Genomic DNA, 18,319 nt, shown 5'->3' with positions numbered 1-18,319 from the left:
TGTAAATGCTTCTTTGGTGATTAATGAAAAACATAATTACCAAAAAAAAAAGGTGATTGTATATATTTTGTAAATAAAATTTATTTATACGGCGTAATTAACTAAACATGAATATTAAGGATAATAAAGTTTTAAATAGTGTACAGGAATGAAAAAATCCCTAACTTATATAAACTACCGATTTGGGTCAGTTGAGATCCAGGAAAGGAAATTTGGCCCATTATCAAGCCCCAAAAATTGGGCCGAATCTCAAACATCCATATACTCCGAGTCTCTTCACGCAAACAGTTATTCGAAATTCCATCTAACAATCCATAACGGCTTGCCTTAGGGTACTTCTCAAAGCCTCCCAGTGTTCACTTGCTCAGTCCACTTTCATCGGCCGCCGGTGGCCATCTCCGACGCCGTTTTCTCCTTCTTACTCATATATCCGTCGCTGTATTTTCTCTTCTAAACCCGATACTATGGTGAGCTTTTTTTCATTTACTAATATATATCGTTTCTGAAAATTCATACTTTCTGTAGTTTTTTTTTAATGTGAGTTGAACTGATTGTAGGCTGACTCGGCGGGTAAAGCACACGAGACAGTAAAAAATTGTAAAACGGAGGTAAGAATATTTGGAGGTAGTTTTTTTTTTGTGATGCACATTGTGGTAGAATCTGTGCGATTTAAATTATTGAGTTTCTGATAGGCGGCTGCGGCAGCATCGGACGGAAAGGAATTAACTCCCGAAGAGCTCGAAAAGAAAAAGAAAAAGGAAGAAAAGGTTTGAACACTGTTTTCGTTTATGTTTTCTTGTGATGGATGATTTCTCACAATGAACCAATGCGATTCCATAATATTTTTGGCGTTCAAATATCAATTCCTTGTTAAAGACCAATATTCTTCGTGATATTCAAGTGTATGGATTCTAACTTAGGACTGTTGCAGTTGATTGATCGATTCGAAATATATGCATTGTCACAATGAACCAATGTGATTCCATAATATTTTTGGCGTTCAAATATCAATTCCTTGTTAAAGACCAATATTCTTCGTGATATTCAAGTGTATGGATTCTAACTTAGGATTGTTGCAGTTGATTGATCGATTCGAAACATATGTAGAAATTTTTTGACACTATCAGGTCACCTTTACTTGCTGTTGCTGTAGTAGGTAACTTGCCTTGTTTTCAGGATTATAAATCCCACTTTTTATGGAGGCTACCTATAAAATTTCCTTAACAATGACGGTGTATAGAACATAGATCTTTTTGCACTTCCTATATATTTCCTGTTCCTGAATGTATTTACTGGGCTTATACTTACCAAGTGGTCCTTTTTTGTCTATTGGTTGGTTGGTAGGCTAGAGAGAAAGAGTTGAAAAAACTCAAGGCTGCGCAAAAAGCGGAAGCAGCAAAAAAGGTAAAACTGTTTTTTATTTATCCAATTATGTTTGATACTTGTCTATTTGGTAAGTCCCGGGGCTGGGGGGGGGGGGGGGTTTGGTAGGGCTCTCCATAGATGATCTGTGTATTGTATTGTGCCCCCTTATGGTAGTTACTGGTCGATATATTTGCATGCCATTTTATTTATGGTTTATGTTTAGATAATTATTTATGTGATTTCTGCTGGAGTTACTAATGCTCTTTTGCTTTTTGTTTTTTGTTTTTGTTTTCCTTTTCCTTTTCCTGAGCCGAGGGTCGATTGGAAACAGCCTCTCTGCCCTTTCGGGTAGGGGTAAGGCCTGTGTACGTATTACCCTCCCCAGACCCCACCTTGTGGGACTATACTGGGTAGTTGTTGTTGTTGTTGTACTTGTCTATTTGGTAAATGTCTGTCTTGGTGGTATGGCTTCTGAGCCATTAATGCCATTTGCTATATATCAGTTTTGGAGGAAAACAAATTACCAAACACTAGGTATCACTACCAAGACCTTCAGCAAGCCTACATAGTGATAATATTATCAAAGTTTTAATAAGTGTTATCTAATTTATGGTTTTCCCGAGCTTCTCTGACACGGTTTGTCTGCATTAAGGCACAGGCCGCCTCCAATGTGTCAAAGACTGCTAAGAAGAAGAGCTCAAAAAGGGAAGGTGAAGAGGAAAACCCTGAAGATTATGTTGATCCAGAAACACCTCTGGGGGAGAAGAAGAGGCTCTCCCGTCAAATGGCAAAGACTTTTAATCCCAGTGCTGTAGAGAAATCGTGAGTTTAGAATTGTTTTTCGCCTTTACTTTCTAATTACTCCATGTTTTTTCTAAATACTGATTCAGAGTACAAGTCTTGTTAGAGCACAATTATGATTCTTTATGCTAACCTGAATAGGTGGTATTCTTGGTGGGAGAAGTCCAATTTCTTCGTTGCAGACCCGAACAGCTCTAAACCACCTTTTGTGATTGTAAGTTTATTTCTGACTTCTTGTGCTTTTGTTCTAAAGGAAGATATTTGTGTGAATAAATAAGGAGTTGCATGCACCTACAAATGCAACTATGTGTACTTTGATAGCTTGATTTCATAGGTCGGGATGGCGCGGGTGCGGTGCAGGTTCTGTTTCGCAAAATTTCACCCTGCCCCGCTCCGCATAGGGACTTTCACCCGCCGCCCCCGCCCCCCCATCCACACCTGCATCCACCTGCCTCGGCCCGTTTATTTATTTATTTTGTTAGTTTTATTTATTTTTAATCCTTTGGCTGGAATTTTCATTTTGGTAAGGACTTAAGGTTGCTGTGGAGTTGTCGATGTGATTTTTCTCATTTCACAACGGTATACACTAAAATCTTATAAACTAACACAGTCTTAATTTGTAATGGAAACCAAAAACCATAAAGAACTGAGTGGAAACATAACCATAAACAACTGAGTGGAAACATTGTGTCTATTTTGGTTCCATCTATTTGCAGAGGAACCTGGAGTGCTACAAGTTGTTCCAATTAAACTAGGAAAATCCTTGATTAAGATAAGAAATCATAAATCTGAATTAAGGACATTTAAGTAATATCTCTTGGTGTCAAAACAGAATAATAATAGAATATATCACTTTGATTTTCATAGGTCAATTCAGGTATAACAAATAACAAGCCTTGTAGGAGATGCTAGATTCGCCAGTGCAATCTAGTCAAAAGCTTTTTATTAAACTACAAGGATAGCTTCAGTATTCATAGAAAGAGAACCGAGAGAGGAAGGAGAAAGCTGAAGAAAGTTAGCTTGGGGGGAAGTTGTAATTTTGTAAAAATTTTAATCTTATCCTGCACCTGCACTGTACCCGCACATAATTAAAAAAGATTTTTTTCAACCTGCCCTGCAGAGGCGTATGTCTAAACCCGCCCTGCCCCACATATGCCTAAACCCCCTCAGCCCGCAGCCACGCCGCTCCATTGCCATCCCTATTCGTAGGAGAGTTTTTTTTAAGGAGAAGCACGTGTTGGTATCTCACAACATAGCAATTTCTACTTACTGGGATTTTAAAGTTTGAATATATGTACATCCAGGTCTTTTTATTTGTTATCTTACCTTGCTTTGTGTCACGATGTGGGTTTTGGAAACCTTTTTTCTACCCTCTTTCTAATGGATAGCAAAAGTACCCTAAACAATTTAGTAGTTATAAAAGAGGAAGGCAAGTTTCAGTTGCTCATTTTCCTTCAGTATGACAGTTTTGTCAATTTCAATTGCTCATTTCCCCAGGATTTGACAGGGGAGGATGTTATTATTCCAATCAGAGGGAAATTTATTTACCTTCTTTTATTTTGGATAGGGTGAAATTTTATTAAGCAAGACCAGAAACAAGAGTCGCTGGTAATTTCACATATGAATATAAAAAAGTTCACAGATTCTGCAGTGAGCTAACAGAGTCAAACATAGCAACTCAAAATCATTTACAACAGCCATTTCTATTCCAAAAAGAAAGCAAAAGAATACAGTTGAGCTTAAGACTAAGTACAGAACTTTTGTCTGAAAAATTGGAGTTGTTTTTTCTCCAGAATACCCACCAAACTGCTGCTGGATGGGATTCCATGTTATCATGGAGACACTGGTTTACTTACTGTTAATGCTCATATGGACCAAAAGTAAAAAAACTACTGAGGTTTATAATGACAGACTTAACTGGTATCTTTTCGTTTAGACAATTACTTGGTGAATTGTGTTACACTGTTACTCAATAATTTGTAAGGTAAATAAGCTGGACCAAAAGTCTTGCTTGTTACTATCTACATGGTCTAACTTGGACTCCTTTCTCCTGAGCTGCTTACCTCTCTGTTTAAATGCAGGTCTTGCCCCCACCAAATGTGACTGGTGCTCTCCATATCGGACATGCACTCACTGCTGCCATCGAGGTATAAGAGTCTCCGAGCCTAGTTCTGAGTGTTCATTTTCTTATACGAATTTTATATTTTACCTTTGTTTCCAGGATACAATTATTCGTTGGCGGAGAATGTCCGGATACAATACCTTGTGGGTGCCAGGGATGGATCATGCTGGGATCGCAACACAGGTTGTGTGTCAAACATGTCAAATCATGACTTTAACATTGCTGTTGTTTGTTTGTCACTTGCACAGTTTATGGAACTGTGTGAGATTTTCTAATTGTGCATTGCGGATGCTGAATCTAGGTTGTTGTGGAGAAGAAGATCATGCGGGAGAGGAATTTGACTAGACATGACATTGGGCGTGAGAACTTTGTATCTGAAGTGAGTACATACGGCTAAGTGCTAGTAATTCCTTATTTAATGTCTTAAACTTATTTTAAAGTCTCTCATTACTATCTCTTCATTCCCGTAAGAAAAACCACTTCAATGGCTATAATATCCTTCCAATTGTTTCCTTAATAAAAAAATATTCTTGCAAGCATTTCCTCTTTCTCAGTCTGCAACGTCTCTGTTGAAAAGTTAAATAAAGAAAATCAAATACTGATTTCTAACAATTCTTTGCACCCATAGATTTATTTATTGTACTTGCTAAGGTTTTTGTAGGTCTGGAACTGGAAGAATGAGTATGGGGGTACTATACTGCAGCAATTACGTCGCTTGGGTGCGTCACTTGATTGGTCTCGCGAGGTACAAATCGAGATTTTACCTTTTTCTGCCTCGGTTGGGGAAATCCTGAAGTTGTTGTTATTATAGTTATTTATTGTGCTGTACTGCTGTAACACATGTTCTCCCAATTCAGTGCTTTACCATGGATGAGAAAAGGTCTAAAGCTGTTACTGAAGCATTTGTGAGGCTGTCCAATGAAGGTCTTATATACAGGTATATAGCTCTTTTTCTTCCTCTCTCTCTGCCTCCTCTCCTCATTATGTGCATGTGAATGTCTTCTTGCTATGGGTAGGATGTAGCCATGTTCTTGAGTATGTAAGTTTCTTGAATTAGTTTTGGCTCTATATTAACCTTTTGTTACCATCTATCAAGGGCTCCACGTATGGTGCATTGGGATTGTGTCTTGCGTACTGCAATATCTGATATTGAGGTGAGCCACATAGCCCTGCAGGACCAGGTTTTAGTTGGTGTTGCAAATACTTCTTAAAAACCGTATAAATTGCTTTCTGTTTGTAGGTTGAATATACAGATATCAAAGAGAGGACACTTCTGAGTGTTCCTGGATATGAGGAGCCTGTGGAGTTCGGGGTGCTGACATCATTTGCTTACCCCTTGGAAGGTGGCCTTGGTGAAATTGTTGTGGCGACTACTAGGATTGAAACAATGCTTGGTGATACTGCAATTGCTATACATCCTGAAGACAAAAGATACAGTCACCTTCATGGAAAATTTGCTATTCATCCATTCAATGGACGAAGGCTTCCAATAGTTTGTGATGAAATACTTGTAGATATGAACTTTGGGACTGGTGCTGTTAAGGTACTTATTTTCATTATATTTGAATGTTGAGAAATAATTGCCTGAGTCCCAGATATTCATAATTCCTTGAATATCCTTGTAGATAACTCCAGCCCATGATCCAAATGATTTCGAGGTTGGACAGCGTCACAAGCTTGAATTCATAAGTATTTTTACTGATGATGGGAATATAAATAGTAATGCGGGCCCAGACTTTGAAGGAATGCCTCGTTTCAAAGCTCGTGTCGCTGTGACTGAAGCTTTAAAGGAAAAGGTATCTTCATAACTTCTCTGTACTGTATTTAGCGGTAAATGAAATGTTAATGGACAACATGCATGTATTGATACATAGAAATTTGTTCTAATTTATGATCATTTATGAAGTCTTGCATTTAAAAATCCATGGGTGTCTCTTCATAAAAATACAACAACAGGCCTACCTTTAAAATAAAAATAAATATAAGATCCATTGATGTGATGCACCCACTTGCATCCGAAATAACCATATATATCTGTCCAATATGAGTTTGTCATGATATATGAAGGATATTGAAACATAATAGCCATAAAGGTTTGATGACCCACCTTTAATACATTCTAGTTCCATTTGAACCCATCATTCCATGTCCAGGAAAAGGTAAACAAATTTTTCTCAGGCACGTGTTAAGATAAATGAAAAAAATATTTGAACAATGTAAGATGTATGTTGTACATGTGTTGCCGGTGCCTAAAACATCCTATTAGGCATTGTGTTTAAGACCATTCTGTAGCATCCATGCTCCAAAAGTGATGGAAGCCTAATACATAAGTATACTTAAAATACAATTTCAAATTTGCTATAAGAACACATAGAAATAATGTATATATGTACATGTGTGAGTATGTGTCACCAGGGCAGATCCAGGATTTGAAGGTGGCGGGTGCCATATTTTTTACCATAAAGTTTTAGTAGGTAGTAGTGCGTTTTTCTTATACATACTAGTAGTATTACTGTTAGTCATGTACTTCCTTATTTTTTAATTTTCTATCACTGCCAGTTGTTTCTTTCAATTCAGTTTTCTTATTATCTTGCTGGTGTTATGGTGCTATTGCTTTTTTTTTTTTTAAATCTTTCTTTGAGCCGAAGTTCTACCGGAAATAACCTCTCCACCTTCTCAAGGCGGGGATAAGGTCTACGTACACACTACCTTTCCCAGACCTCGCTCGTGGGATTACACTGGGTTTGTTGTTGTTGTTGTGAATTCTCGATCGCTTCGAGGCAGCAGATAAAGAAATTGAATCGAGGAGGAAACATATAATGTAGAAAAAAAAGAGGGAATGGGGTAGACGAATAGGGAAAAGGATTGAAAAAATAGGAAATAAAAAAGACAAGGAAAAGGGAAAGAAATAGAGAAAGGACAAAGAAAGATAGTTGGAAGGTTACTGATTTAAAGCAAACTCACTTTGTACCTCACACTAAAAAAACCCTTTAAGGAATATGTTTTCAGCCATTGCATTGGCACCCATCTTAAGTTTGAGACTGTGGGCGGCAAGCTAATATATTTAACATATTTTAGAAAATAAATATATAAAAATTTTGCCAAGCTGGCAGGCGCCATGTCACCCCCCACCTTTCAAGGTGGATCCCCCATGTGTGTCTCAGTGTCTCTTTCCCTGTGTATGTACAGACAAACACACAAATATGGATGCTATATGAAAGTACAGCCTAAGGCAACATACTTCATATTATTTTTTATAAAACGTTCTGTATTGATTACAATTAAAGTATCATTGAAATTCTGTATTTATGTTGAGCATATATCTTTTATCATACCAGTAGTTTTAGTGTTATTTTCTTATTCTTAGATTTCAATTACTACCGGTTGTTTCTTTTGCTTCGATGATCTTATTATCCTGCTGTGTTACCGCTTCTTTTTCCATGGCTTCTTCACTACCATATTTCTTTTTCAACATTGTGACTATGCTTTTCTTGAGCCGATGGTCTATCGGAAACAAGCTCTCTACCTTCACAAGGTAGGGGTAAGGTCTAGCTACACACTACCTTCCCCAGAGTCCACTTGTGGGATTATACTAGGTCTATTGTTATTGTTGTTGTTGTTATGCGAAGCTAATTAACACATAAATTGCAATAAAGCAAATTCAATGAATAGGTAGAGTCAACGGGGCAATAGATAATGCTACCTACAAGCGAATTAGTTTCGACATTGGGCAGTTCTATTCATTAAAAATAAAGTGTTGCTGCTGCCTCTCGGTTGAATAAATAGGTGTGGGGAAGAGGTTTGGGGGCCGGGGAGAGGGGGTGGGGGGCTACGAGCCATTGTTGCTGGGGGGCAACTTCGAATGGCATGATCTGCGTGCAACATATTAATGGAAACAAGTTATGCCCTAGGGTCACAGTGGCATAGGATATATGAGCAGATCTCCAGAAGCCTTGGTAGTGGTTTTCCATCTTTTTGTCAAAAATATTGAACACCTAATACTTTAGACCTAGTAGAACTCTATGCTAGGGGGCTTACGAGCCCTTGAATGTTGGGCTGGGCCACTTTGAATGGCATGATCTGCATGCAACTTATTAATGGAAACAAGTTATGCCCTAGGGTCAGTGGCATAGGATATATGAGCAGATCTCCAGAAGCCTTGGTAGTGGTTTTCCATCTTTTTGTCAAAAAAATTTAACACCTAATACTTTAGACCTAGTAGAACTCTATAACATAAAATGAGATGGATTTTGAGTATTTAATTATTTGGAATTGGCTGAGAGCACATTTTGTTCCAACTTCTCTTTTTGATATGTAACATCATCTCAGTTTTAGCTTGAGACTTTTGAATTGTGCTTAAGTTTTTACCTATAAAAGTGGGTTACAATTGAGGTAACCCCCAAGAAGAAACTGTGTTATGTAACATTGAGCATAGGACTTTATATGAGAGACTGGAATAAGTCAAAAATAGTACCTGGGATGAGACTGAGTTGCGTCGACTGTTACAGGGTCTCTACAGGGATGCTAAGAATAACGAGATGCGCCTTGGGATTTGTTCAAGAAGTAATGATGTGGTGGAACCTCTTATAAAGCCCCAGTGGTTTGTCAACTGCCAAAGTATGGCCAAACAGGCTCTGGATGCTGTTACGGATGATGATAACCGGAAAATGGAGATCATCCCAAAGCAATATGTTGCTGAATGGAAAAGGTAATTTTTGATTCGGCCCAAAAGGATGCTTTGATCTCTGTTGATTATTAATAAATTCAAGGGTTTAAATGAGATGCCAAGTTGTGTCCCCCACGGTTCTACCATATGTAGACTAATGCATTTTGATGGTTTTAATGACTCCGTTTTAGGTTCTTCTATTCAATACCGTCTTTATTCATGTTGGAAATGGATAGTTTATCATTTGCTTTTGTGCAAGTATCTCATCAGATATAGATGCTTACATGCATTAAACTTGGTTGTGATTTTCGTTATGGATTTTAATCATAAATTTTATACAGGATATTTGGTGCCATTTTTTCATTTCTTGATAATCACTTGCTTAAAAATCTGTTCTGTTCCATGTCACGAAGACTTATGTGGTGAACATGCAGATGGCTCGAGAATATCCGTGATTGGTGCATTTCAAGGCAGCTTTGGTGGGGTCATCGTATTCCAGCTTGGTATGTGACACTGCATGATGATAAGCAGAAGGAATTTGGTGTATGCGACGATCACTGGATTGTCGCTAGAAACGAAGAAGAGGCTCGAGATTTGGCTTGTAGGAAATTTTCAGGGAAGGAGATTGTTGGGCTCACTCAAGATCCAGATGTGCTGGATACCTGGTTTTCTTCTGGTCTTTTTCCATTATCTGTATTGGGGTGGCCAGATGATACTGCAGATTTCAAAACATTTTATCCAACTTCGGTTCTTGAAACTGGACATGATATTCTCTTCTTCTGGGTTGCACGTATGGTGATGTTGGGAATAAAGCTGGGAGGTGATGTACCATTTACGAAGGTTAGCAAACTTCGTCATCCCTCATAGAAAAAACTAATTTTTCTTATTGAGCTTTATGCTCTTAGTGGAGTTTGTTTCTTTGAATCTTTTTGATGATCAGTTGGTATCATTTCCCCCAAGATAGCCATGATCCATGGTATTTTCAGTGCTCTAAAACAGAATTTCAAGTGGAGTGCTTCTGAAAGTTATATTTAGTAATCTGTATTTTATCTGCATGTTGTTATGAAACTTGATCTTTCTGTTGAGATCACAAAAAATCTTGTTCTTTTTAAAATGCTTTGCAGGTTTATTTGCATCCAATGATCCGTGATGCACATGGACGTAAGATGTCCAAGTCATTGGGAAATGTTATTGATCCTCTTGAAGTTATTAATGGAATTGAACTTGCTGGTCTTCATAAGAGATTAAAGGAGGGTAACCTGGACGCCAAAGAATTTGAGAGGGCAAAAGAGGGACAGGCAAAGGACTTCCCTAGTGGTATTCCTGAATGTGGTGCAGATGCTCTTCGATTTGCCCTAGTCTCATACACTGCCCAGGTTTGTCACATTTGTAATATACAAGTTTAATAAGTCGTTTCTTTTGACTTTCTTTGGATAGTATTAACCTTCTTAATTTATCCTTCCAGTCCGATAAGATCAATCTGGATATCCAAAGAGTGGTTGGGTATCGTCAATGGTGTAACAAACTGTGGAATGCCATTAGGTTTGCCATGAGTAAACTGGGTGAAGATTACACCCCTCCAACAAAGATAGTTCCTCGTGAAATGCCTTTTAGCTGCCAGTGGATACTCTCAGCACTTAACAAGGCCATTGCGAAAACTGTCTCATCCCTGGAATCTTATGATTTCTCCGATGCAGCAACAGCGGTATATTCGTGGTGGCAGTTCCAGTTGTGTGATGTGTTCATAGAAGTAATCAAGCCATACTTTGCCGGTGATAATCCTGAATTTGTATCTGCAAGAAGATTTGCTCAAGACACCCTGTGGCTTTGTTTGGATAATGGATTGAGATTACTCCATCCATTTATGCCATTTGTCACCGAAGAATTATGGCAGCGCCTTCCTGCTAGCGGGAATTCTATAAAGAAAGAATCAATAGTGATAAGTGATTATCCTTCAACTATAGAGGTATGATCTAAGCACGCATTTAATGTCCACTAGAAAATAGACATATTACCTCTGTTGGTTGGCTGTTAAAGTAAATGTATACATCCTCTTTTTATTTGATTTCGGTTGAAGTGTAGTTTTTTCCCTCCTTTTCCTCTTTCTTTTTGTTGTTGGTTTTGGTGTGATGGTATAGATGCTTAATGATTACCCTGAGCTGCGTAGGATCTGTCTCTGAAAAATCAATATATGGAATCACGCACGTACCTTGTTAAACTTCTCACCAAATATATGTGAAAAGAAAACCATTTAGTCTATTTATTTTGCAAGAATATGTATTTGGATATGTTGCTTGCTTGAGGGTCTGAAAAAGGCAGCTTATCAAGATTAGTCTAGTAGTAGAAAACAGGACTTGTGTAATGCTCCATGCTAGCTGCTATATGATTCTTATGTTGTCTATTAACCGTGTTGCTACATTTGTTCACTTTTCCAGAGCTGGAATAATGATAGTGTGGAAGCTGAGATGGAAAAAGTATCATCCATTGTTAAAGGATTGAGGTCGAAGAGAGCATTGTTGCCTCCAAAGGAGAGATTTGCAAGGTAAATGTTCAAGCGTTTCTTGTGTCTTCTGGGTGAACTTATCTTTTCATATAAAGAGCATTTCAATTGACATTTTTTGGTTATCTTTGGTATCTCTTCTGCGGAAAAGTTCTGTATGGTGTCCATTGGTGTGTGAAGTCCATGTTATATATGCCCTATGCTCACTATTCATTGTCTGTTGGGCATTAAGAGAAAAATCCGTCATGGTTGTGATATGGGTGGCAAACGGGTAGGTCGGGTCGGGTATGGACGGGTTAACAACAACAACATACCCGGTCTAATCCCACAAGTGGGGTCTGTGGAGGGTAGTGTGTACACAGACCTTACCCCTACCTGGTAAGGTAGAGAGGCTTGGATATGGACGGGTCAAACACGGATGATGCAATAACGGAAAAATATCCCCGATCCGACCCATATATAAGACGGATAGAAAATGGGTTAACCGGCGGATAATACAAATATCCACATTATCCATGGCTTCTTGAATATGATCACTTTTGGGAGAATTCCTAGTCTCCCAAACTTAAGAAATCCTCAATTTGAGTCTTCGCAAATGTAAAAGTTAAAGCCATTGGTTATCCATATACTATGAATCTTATCCATATCTGACCCATTTTTAAAAAAGTTTATTATCCAACCCATTTTTCAGTGGATAATATGAATGGATAACTGCTTTTTTTACCATTTTGCCACCACTAGGTTGTGAACATGAGCAACCTTATCCACACGAGAATGGTTGAGGTACCATAGAGATCACTTTTGAATGAAAAACAAGTAATATGCTGGATAAAGATCATGCTTCGTGTTAAACGTCCGTTGAATATACCGTTGGTCAATTTCGGCTTTGTGATTATTAGAGATGTAGAAGGTTGAATTTATCTTTGAATTGGTGGCAAGTAAATTCGTCCCTACAGTGGAAAGAGTTAAAAGTAGTCACAATTTGGGTGGGAGTATAATTAAAATAAAGAAATTTCAAGTGCCTTTTCAATTAAATATTCGACAATCAAGGAACTAGTTTATTTCTTCATTCCTAATGCAATCTCTCATCTTAGTTGTTTGTAATGTCAGTCTTTCCTTCCCATCTTTAGGAGATTGGAATTAGCTACTTCAGCTTTCACATTGCTGTGATCGATATTTATCTTTTGAGTTTTAATTTCTCTAGGGACCTATGCTAAATTCCACTAGATATATAATGTATATTACTAGGACGTAGGATACTAGTGTGTTATGATTATGTGTTTGTGAATCATTCAGTCAGTTATTATTTCAGCACTTTCTTAGTGCTGCAGTTTTAATACAATTATCATTTCTGAAAAAAATAAATTGATCATTCAGTCAGTGATACAGCCTTTTGATGCATATAAATGATTGCAAGAGTGGTTGATACGTTAGGCTTTCTTTGTATTGCTTGATATGGATAGTTTGCTTTGAGAAGAAAATGCTTTTTCATAAAGACAATTAGGATCTTTGGCTTTCCAAACTAATGGTGTTGAGTTGCTTTCTTTAGGCGAGAAGCATTTGTGCTTTGCCGGACAAATGATATTGTGGGGACGATAAAAAGCCGCGAACTGGAGATTTGCACTCTAGCCGCATTGTCATCTTTGAAGGTATCTCTTTCTGTGTCTGGCTTGGTTCATTTTTATTCTTGACTTCTTAATCTCCAACTTATGGTATCTTCTCGGTTTGTGAAAAAAGAGAAATTCATATGGTTCATGAGCATTAGCTGGAAAATAAATCCAACCAATGCATGTCGTTTTGATGTGAGTTAGCATGACTGCTGTAAAAACTAGTTTTGTTGTTTTGCGATTGCATTACAACATGTTATTCATTCTTGTCTTCCCTATTCTTTTCTTGATAAAGTAAACAATTTTGTTAATAATAGGAAAATCTCACGTGTAGAAAAAGTATACCAAAAAGTAGAGAATCTATCTCCTTATTTTGTTGGTACCTTTTCTCTCCCACATGGTATGAAGCTGGATATCTTCAAACATCCTTCAAACATACTGTATGTTGCCCTAAATATTTCACTTGTCCTTTAAAATGTGATGACCACTCAGCAAGTCATGATCAACAACAACAGCCGCCCCAATCTGTGGAGGACGAAATAGATTGAGACCTTTGTCCTTTTGAGGGAAAAGTGGAACTAGATGAGTGATACTTATCGACAAATACCGTAGTCCTGCCTGTGCTTATCATTTTAGTGCAAGGTTTTATTGGAAGGGGCAGTAGTTGGTGAGGCAAATAGAGGTTTGACTATTAATTATGTGGATGGATGAACTGGGTGTAAAATCAAGAATAACATAGATAGCAGTAATAGGGAACCAATAGAGACTAGTGCCTTTTGAATATCAGATGTAGTATGCATATGAGTCTGCTATTCAGTGGCTATTATGTTGGATGGATGGCATATACATGTTTTTTATTGAATTTTCTTATTTTTCTTACAGCGTACATTGCTTGATTAATTTTCGCCAGGTCTCAAGTGACAGTGATGCAGCTCCAACTCAGTGGCTGACAGAAGTTGTGGATGAGTCCGTCACAGTTTTTCTCGAGGAAAAAGGGACTACTATTAACCCAAAGGATGAAGTTGAAAGGCTCAAAAAGAAGAGAGAAGAGACGAGGAAGTAAGTGAAATTTCATAGACTAGTCTATCGTTTGCAAATTTTGATTTTCTGACTAGTAAAATAAGTGCCTTTGAATTGCTCTCCTTGGACATACTATTTATTTTTTCTATCAAAGAGAAGAGAACTAAAAGCTTTTCCATTTGGTATTTAATCGAATCACTATATAAAGCATTTCGGCTTGCAAAAATAGGAAATTGGTGTTTGTCTTAGTTTTCGAGCTACTGAAACCTGAGGAAATTTTCAATCAGTTGAGTTGCAGAGGTCATTGAATTACATTGAGAAATATGTTGGGCGAATAGGAAGAATAGTGTAAAAGATCAATCTAGCTTTTGACTTGATATTTCTGTCACATTTCCAAATATTCATCTTCTTAATATACATCTGGCATGTTATTTCCTTTGATAATCCGGAATCTTGTTCCTCCCTCCCCTCATATCTACAAGTGAGTGCTTTCATCCGGAGGCAATTCAACCAAGTCTTGTTCAATTATTAGTGCATTCGTTTGAAAAATACTGCAGAATGCAATTTGACTTTTTTTCCCCTTCAGTTGTCTTCGTTCAAATACTCAAGTATATATCATGAAATTCGAGTCAGTTTATATTGTGAAGTTTACAAGCTGTTCAATTTGCCATGTACCGATCCTTTTTCTTTTGCAGGCAATATGAGAACTTGAACAAAGTCATGAGTGCCTCTGGCTACAAAGAGAAAGTTCCAGCTAACGTCCATGAAGACAATACATCGAAACTTGGTGTCCTCAAGCAAGAATTGGAATCATTTGAAGAGAATATTGAGCGTCTCAGACGCCAAATTGAGGCACTATAGTTGCAGTATTTCAGGTCCTGCGGAAAATTACCGGTGACTGTAACCTCTCGATTGTTTCACCCATTTGGCCCCCTTTAGCTTTATAGCTAAGTTTGTTTTTGTTGAAGTTAACTTACGTTGTTACTGGTATGCTACTGTGCTGTAGGTCTTAGTATGCCGGCGATTTTGTAATTTGTGATACTGATAGGGGGTCTCTATAATTATCAGAAACTTTTCTTTTGAGACACTTTGAATCTTTCTGTAACGCTATTAAAGTTGGTCCAGATGAATTATATACTACTAAAGTTTCGTTGTGAATCACATTTTGCCCGTTACGTATCAGCTTTTTATCGTTGGACTTGGTGTAGATCTCTGTGCAAGTATAAATGAGAAGAAGAGTTCGAATATTATCGTATTTTCTCGACTTTGTTTACTTTCGACATTTACCTTATATGATCAATTTCATTATCAGTATTTCTGCCTTTAAATAAAAAGTTTCTCAAGATATTGAAAATTGTGAAGATGTAAACTGTAAAGGAGATTAAAGATGTTTCATTTTATTTTCAACTTAATTTGGTTGTTAAAGCCTATCGTTGGACAATATTTCATTCAAGTGTGTTTGATGTGATGGAAAGTGTTTGACTGGCGAGTGATTTGAAATATTTTCTAAAAGAATATAGATTAAAAGTTAATCACTTCCAATATATATGATATTTGGTAATTTAGAATGAAGTGTATCTATTCATAACTCCCAATAGAACCAACTTAACTGTAGTTAAATACACAAAACCCAATATTTGTTTACATTAACTTTAACAACCAATTCCTTCTGAAGCTAAAGCAGCGAAGCCAACAATGCACCATCTCTATGGTTATTCATAGTTGTCTATTACATGAATAAAGGAAGTGCTGCTCTAGCACTGAGGACAAAATATTTTTAAATGTTAAATGCTGTTATAGGTGTATATAATTCATCTGGACCAACTTTATAATAATTAAAAAATATTTAAACGTTAAATGTTGTTATAGGTGTATAAAGCCATTCACTATGAAAGCCAAAAAATATTGGAACAAACGAGACTGTTATAGAGAGGGTTGACGGTAGTAATTTCCTAATCACTCTTCTATTTTGACTAAAATTTCAGCACACTTTCGATCCATATAAACCACACATTTCTTATTTATCCACATTGTAATGTCCTTCAGTATGTACACTAAAGCTTGAATAAACTTCATTTTAGAGTCTACTAATACAATTAGATCAATAATTAGAAATAAAGTTTTGGAGTTCTTGCTCAATGTTACTGCTAAAGAAAAGGCCAATATTAGTGTTGTCCTCACCTATAGCAAATACTTGTAGTTTTCTTTTAATGAAACCCTCTTTAATAATATCGTTCCCTTCAATTTGTTTTCTGGTCAATGAATTCAACTAACCATACCATGGTGATGAATTATCCACCTCGAGCTCGGGTTTGAGTTCTGAGAATGGTAAGGTTGCAGTACTATTGGTTTCTTCAAAGAGAAATGGTAGCATTGGGCAATCACTGAGTAAAGGATCTTTCGATTTTGGATTTGGAGTTAAATATGTAATCTATGGCTTGCTAATTTCTGAATAACACTGTTGAGGTTCAGTGTTAAAATCATATTGTATTGGGTAAAATTTATAGATTATAGGTGTACGTTTCTCGAGCAGACACGTGGTGTTGATGACAGGTTGGAGAAGAGTTCGCAGATGATTGATACCGGATACAGACAGGTGAGCGGTATTGCGTGAGTTCCGAAGGCATCAAGGTCGGGGAAGAGAATTTGAAAGTAAGGTACCGGTTAGAGAAGGCAAGTACTAAAGAAGCACTCATACAGAAAATTAAGTAGCATTTATTCTCAAACGTTATGCAGCCATCAAGAGGTTTTTGTGAAGAACATGATTCGAGGATCTTGTCTCCTCAAAATTAACTATAAATAGCAACATTTGTAGTCATTGAACGACAGAAACACTTGTATTACAAAGGTTGATATTCTTCTCTCATTCTTACAAAGCTTTATACTATTGCTATTAGGATTTTCTAATAGTTCTTAGTTCCGGCGGGATCAACCTGAGTCCAGCCTTGTTCTTTCTTTATTTATCTTTATTTTATTTCTTGTATCCTTAGTTATCTTATTAATCAGATCAACTTAATTTACGTGTCTATAAATCACGTTTATAAATTCAACTGTATCTTTTTTGAGGGTAAACAGTTTGATGCCCACCGTGGGGCATAATGGTTAGTATATCAACTCGTTTAATAAACTATAATGGAAATGAAAAATTTGAAATGATACGTAGAGATCATGTTGTTCATTGAAAATTAAATAAGAAAAATTGAGCTCATATTCGAGGTTAATTTTGATTTTTTATCGTGGATTTTGCCATATCAAGATGAACATGATCAACAAATTTATACTAATGTTCAGACTTGTTGCAAGCTAGTACAAACAAGAATATTGATAATTTTCTTCCTTTCATGCATGTTTATGCACAGAGGCGAATCTAAAATTTAAATTCGATAGATCTTATTCTACTTTTTAAATTATATGTTACATGTAGAAAATATTGAGTTCAATTAAAGTCGTAGCTAATAAGCTACAACCACCTGAGCATATCCCTAATAAATAATAATCATTTTCTCTTCATTTTTGTTTCAAACTTCTTAGAAAGCAAGTATATTAAGAGTCTTTTTACCTAAACAATATGGTATATAATAAAATCTCATAAGGAGTGGACCAAACTTTAGTATTATAAACATGCCGACAGCTCCGGGCCAAGTTAGCCATCCATCATCACCAATTCTTTTTTGGTAGCTAATTTATTTTTCTTGTTCAAGTAACATGTTATAAAAATAAATTCATAATATATAGTATTTGAGAAATAAAATAAAATAAAATAAAGCCTGGAAAATGTTCTATTGTTCAATATTATTATTTCCTCCTTAATTTGAATTTTATTCTGTAATAAATATTTACACGATCAGATTATTTAAATATTAACTGTTAATGAACATCCACATTATATTACTCATGAGTTAGTAATTAACTTGAAAAATTATAAACAACTTGTTAAAAAGACGGTTAATATTTTTTGAACCATCGATGAATTAAATAAACTCTGGAAACATTTTCTTACATTTAGGTTAAAAATATCATCAAACAAATCCTATTTTATATAAGAACTACTGCTTCAGAAATCCTATTTGTATGGGTCAGAATCCGACCCCACGATAATTAACGAGGCTAATCTCGTCTTAAGCTAATTCATGATTAATTAGTGGCACGACCACTCAGAATTAACGATATTCAACCCGCATCTGGTTCGATCAGCAAGGCCATGGCCTATCCGCCACTATAAAGGCGAAATCCCAACG

At 36.6% G+C, this 18,319-nt stretch overlaps 1 protein-coding gene across 2 annotated transcripts; it reads left to right on the top strand.

Moving 5' to 3' along the window:
* The first annotated feature begins 283 nt into the window (after positions 1–283).
* LOC109238420 (valine--tRNA ligase, mitochondrial 1-like) lies at positions 284–15,263 on the top strand. Of its 2 annotated transcripts, none has more exons than XM_019404871.1 (22): positions 284–467; positions 558–608; positions 693–767; positions 1,345–1,404; positions 2,024–2,187; positions 2,308–2,380; positions 4,248–4,313; positions 4,388–4,471; positions 4,590–4,667; positions 4,950–5,033; positions 5,146–5,225; positions 5,385–5,442; positions 5,529–5,831; positions 5,914–6,084; positions 8,797–8,996; positions 9,389–9,794; positions 10,079–10,330; positions 10,420–10,920; positions 11,390–11,496; positions 13,004–13,103; positions 13,972–14,120; positions 14,777–15,263. In XM_019404871.1, the coding sequence occupies exons 1-22, from the start codon at positions 465–467 to the stop codon at positions 14,940–14,942; spliced, it is 3,231 nt and encodes a 1,076-aa protein (XP_019260416.1). In that variant the 5' UTR covers positions 284–464; the 3' UTR covers positions 14,943–15,263. The 2 variants fall into 2 exon arrangements, with proteins under 2 accessions (XP_019260416.1, XP_019260415.1); XM_019404870.1 differs by having other exon boundaries at positions 2,018–2,187.
* The last annotated feature ends 3,056 nt before the right edge of the window (positions 15,264–18,319 follow it).

Source organism: Nicotiana attenuata, unplaced genomic scaffold (genome assembly GCF_001879085.1).
Source record: "Nicotiana attenuata strain UT unplaced genomic scaffold, NIATTr2, whole genome shotgun sequence".
Lineage (NCBI taxonomy): Eukaryota > Viridiplantae > Streptophyta > Magnoliopsida > Solanales > Solanaceae > Nicotiana > Nicotiana attenuata.
This window is presented reverse-complemented; position numbering and strand designations above follow the sequence as displayed.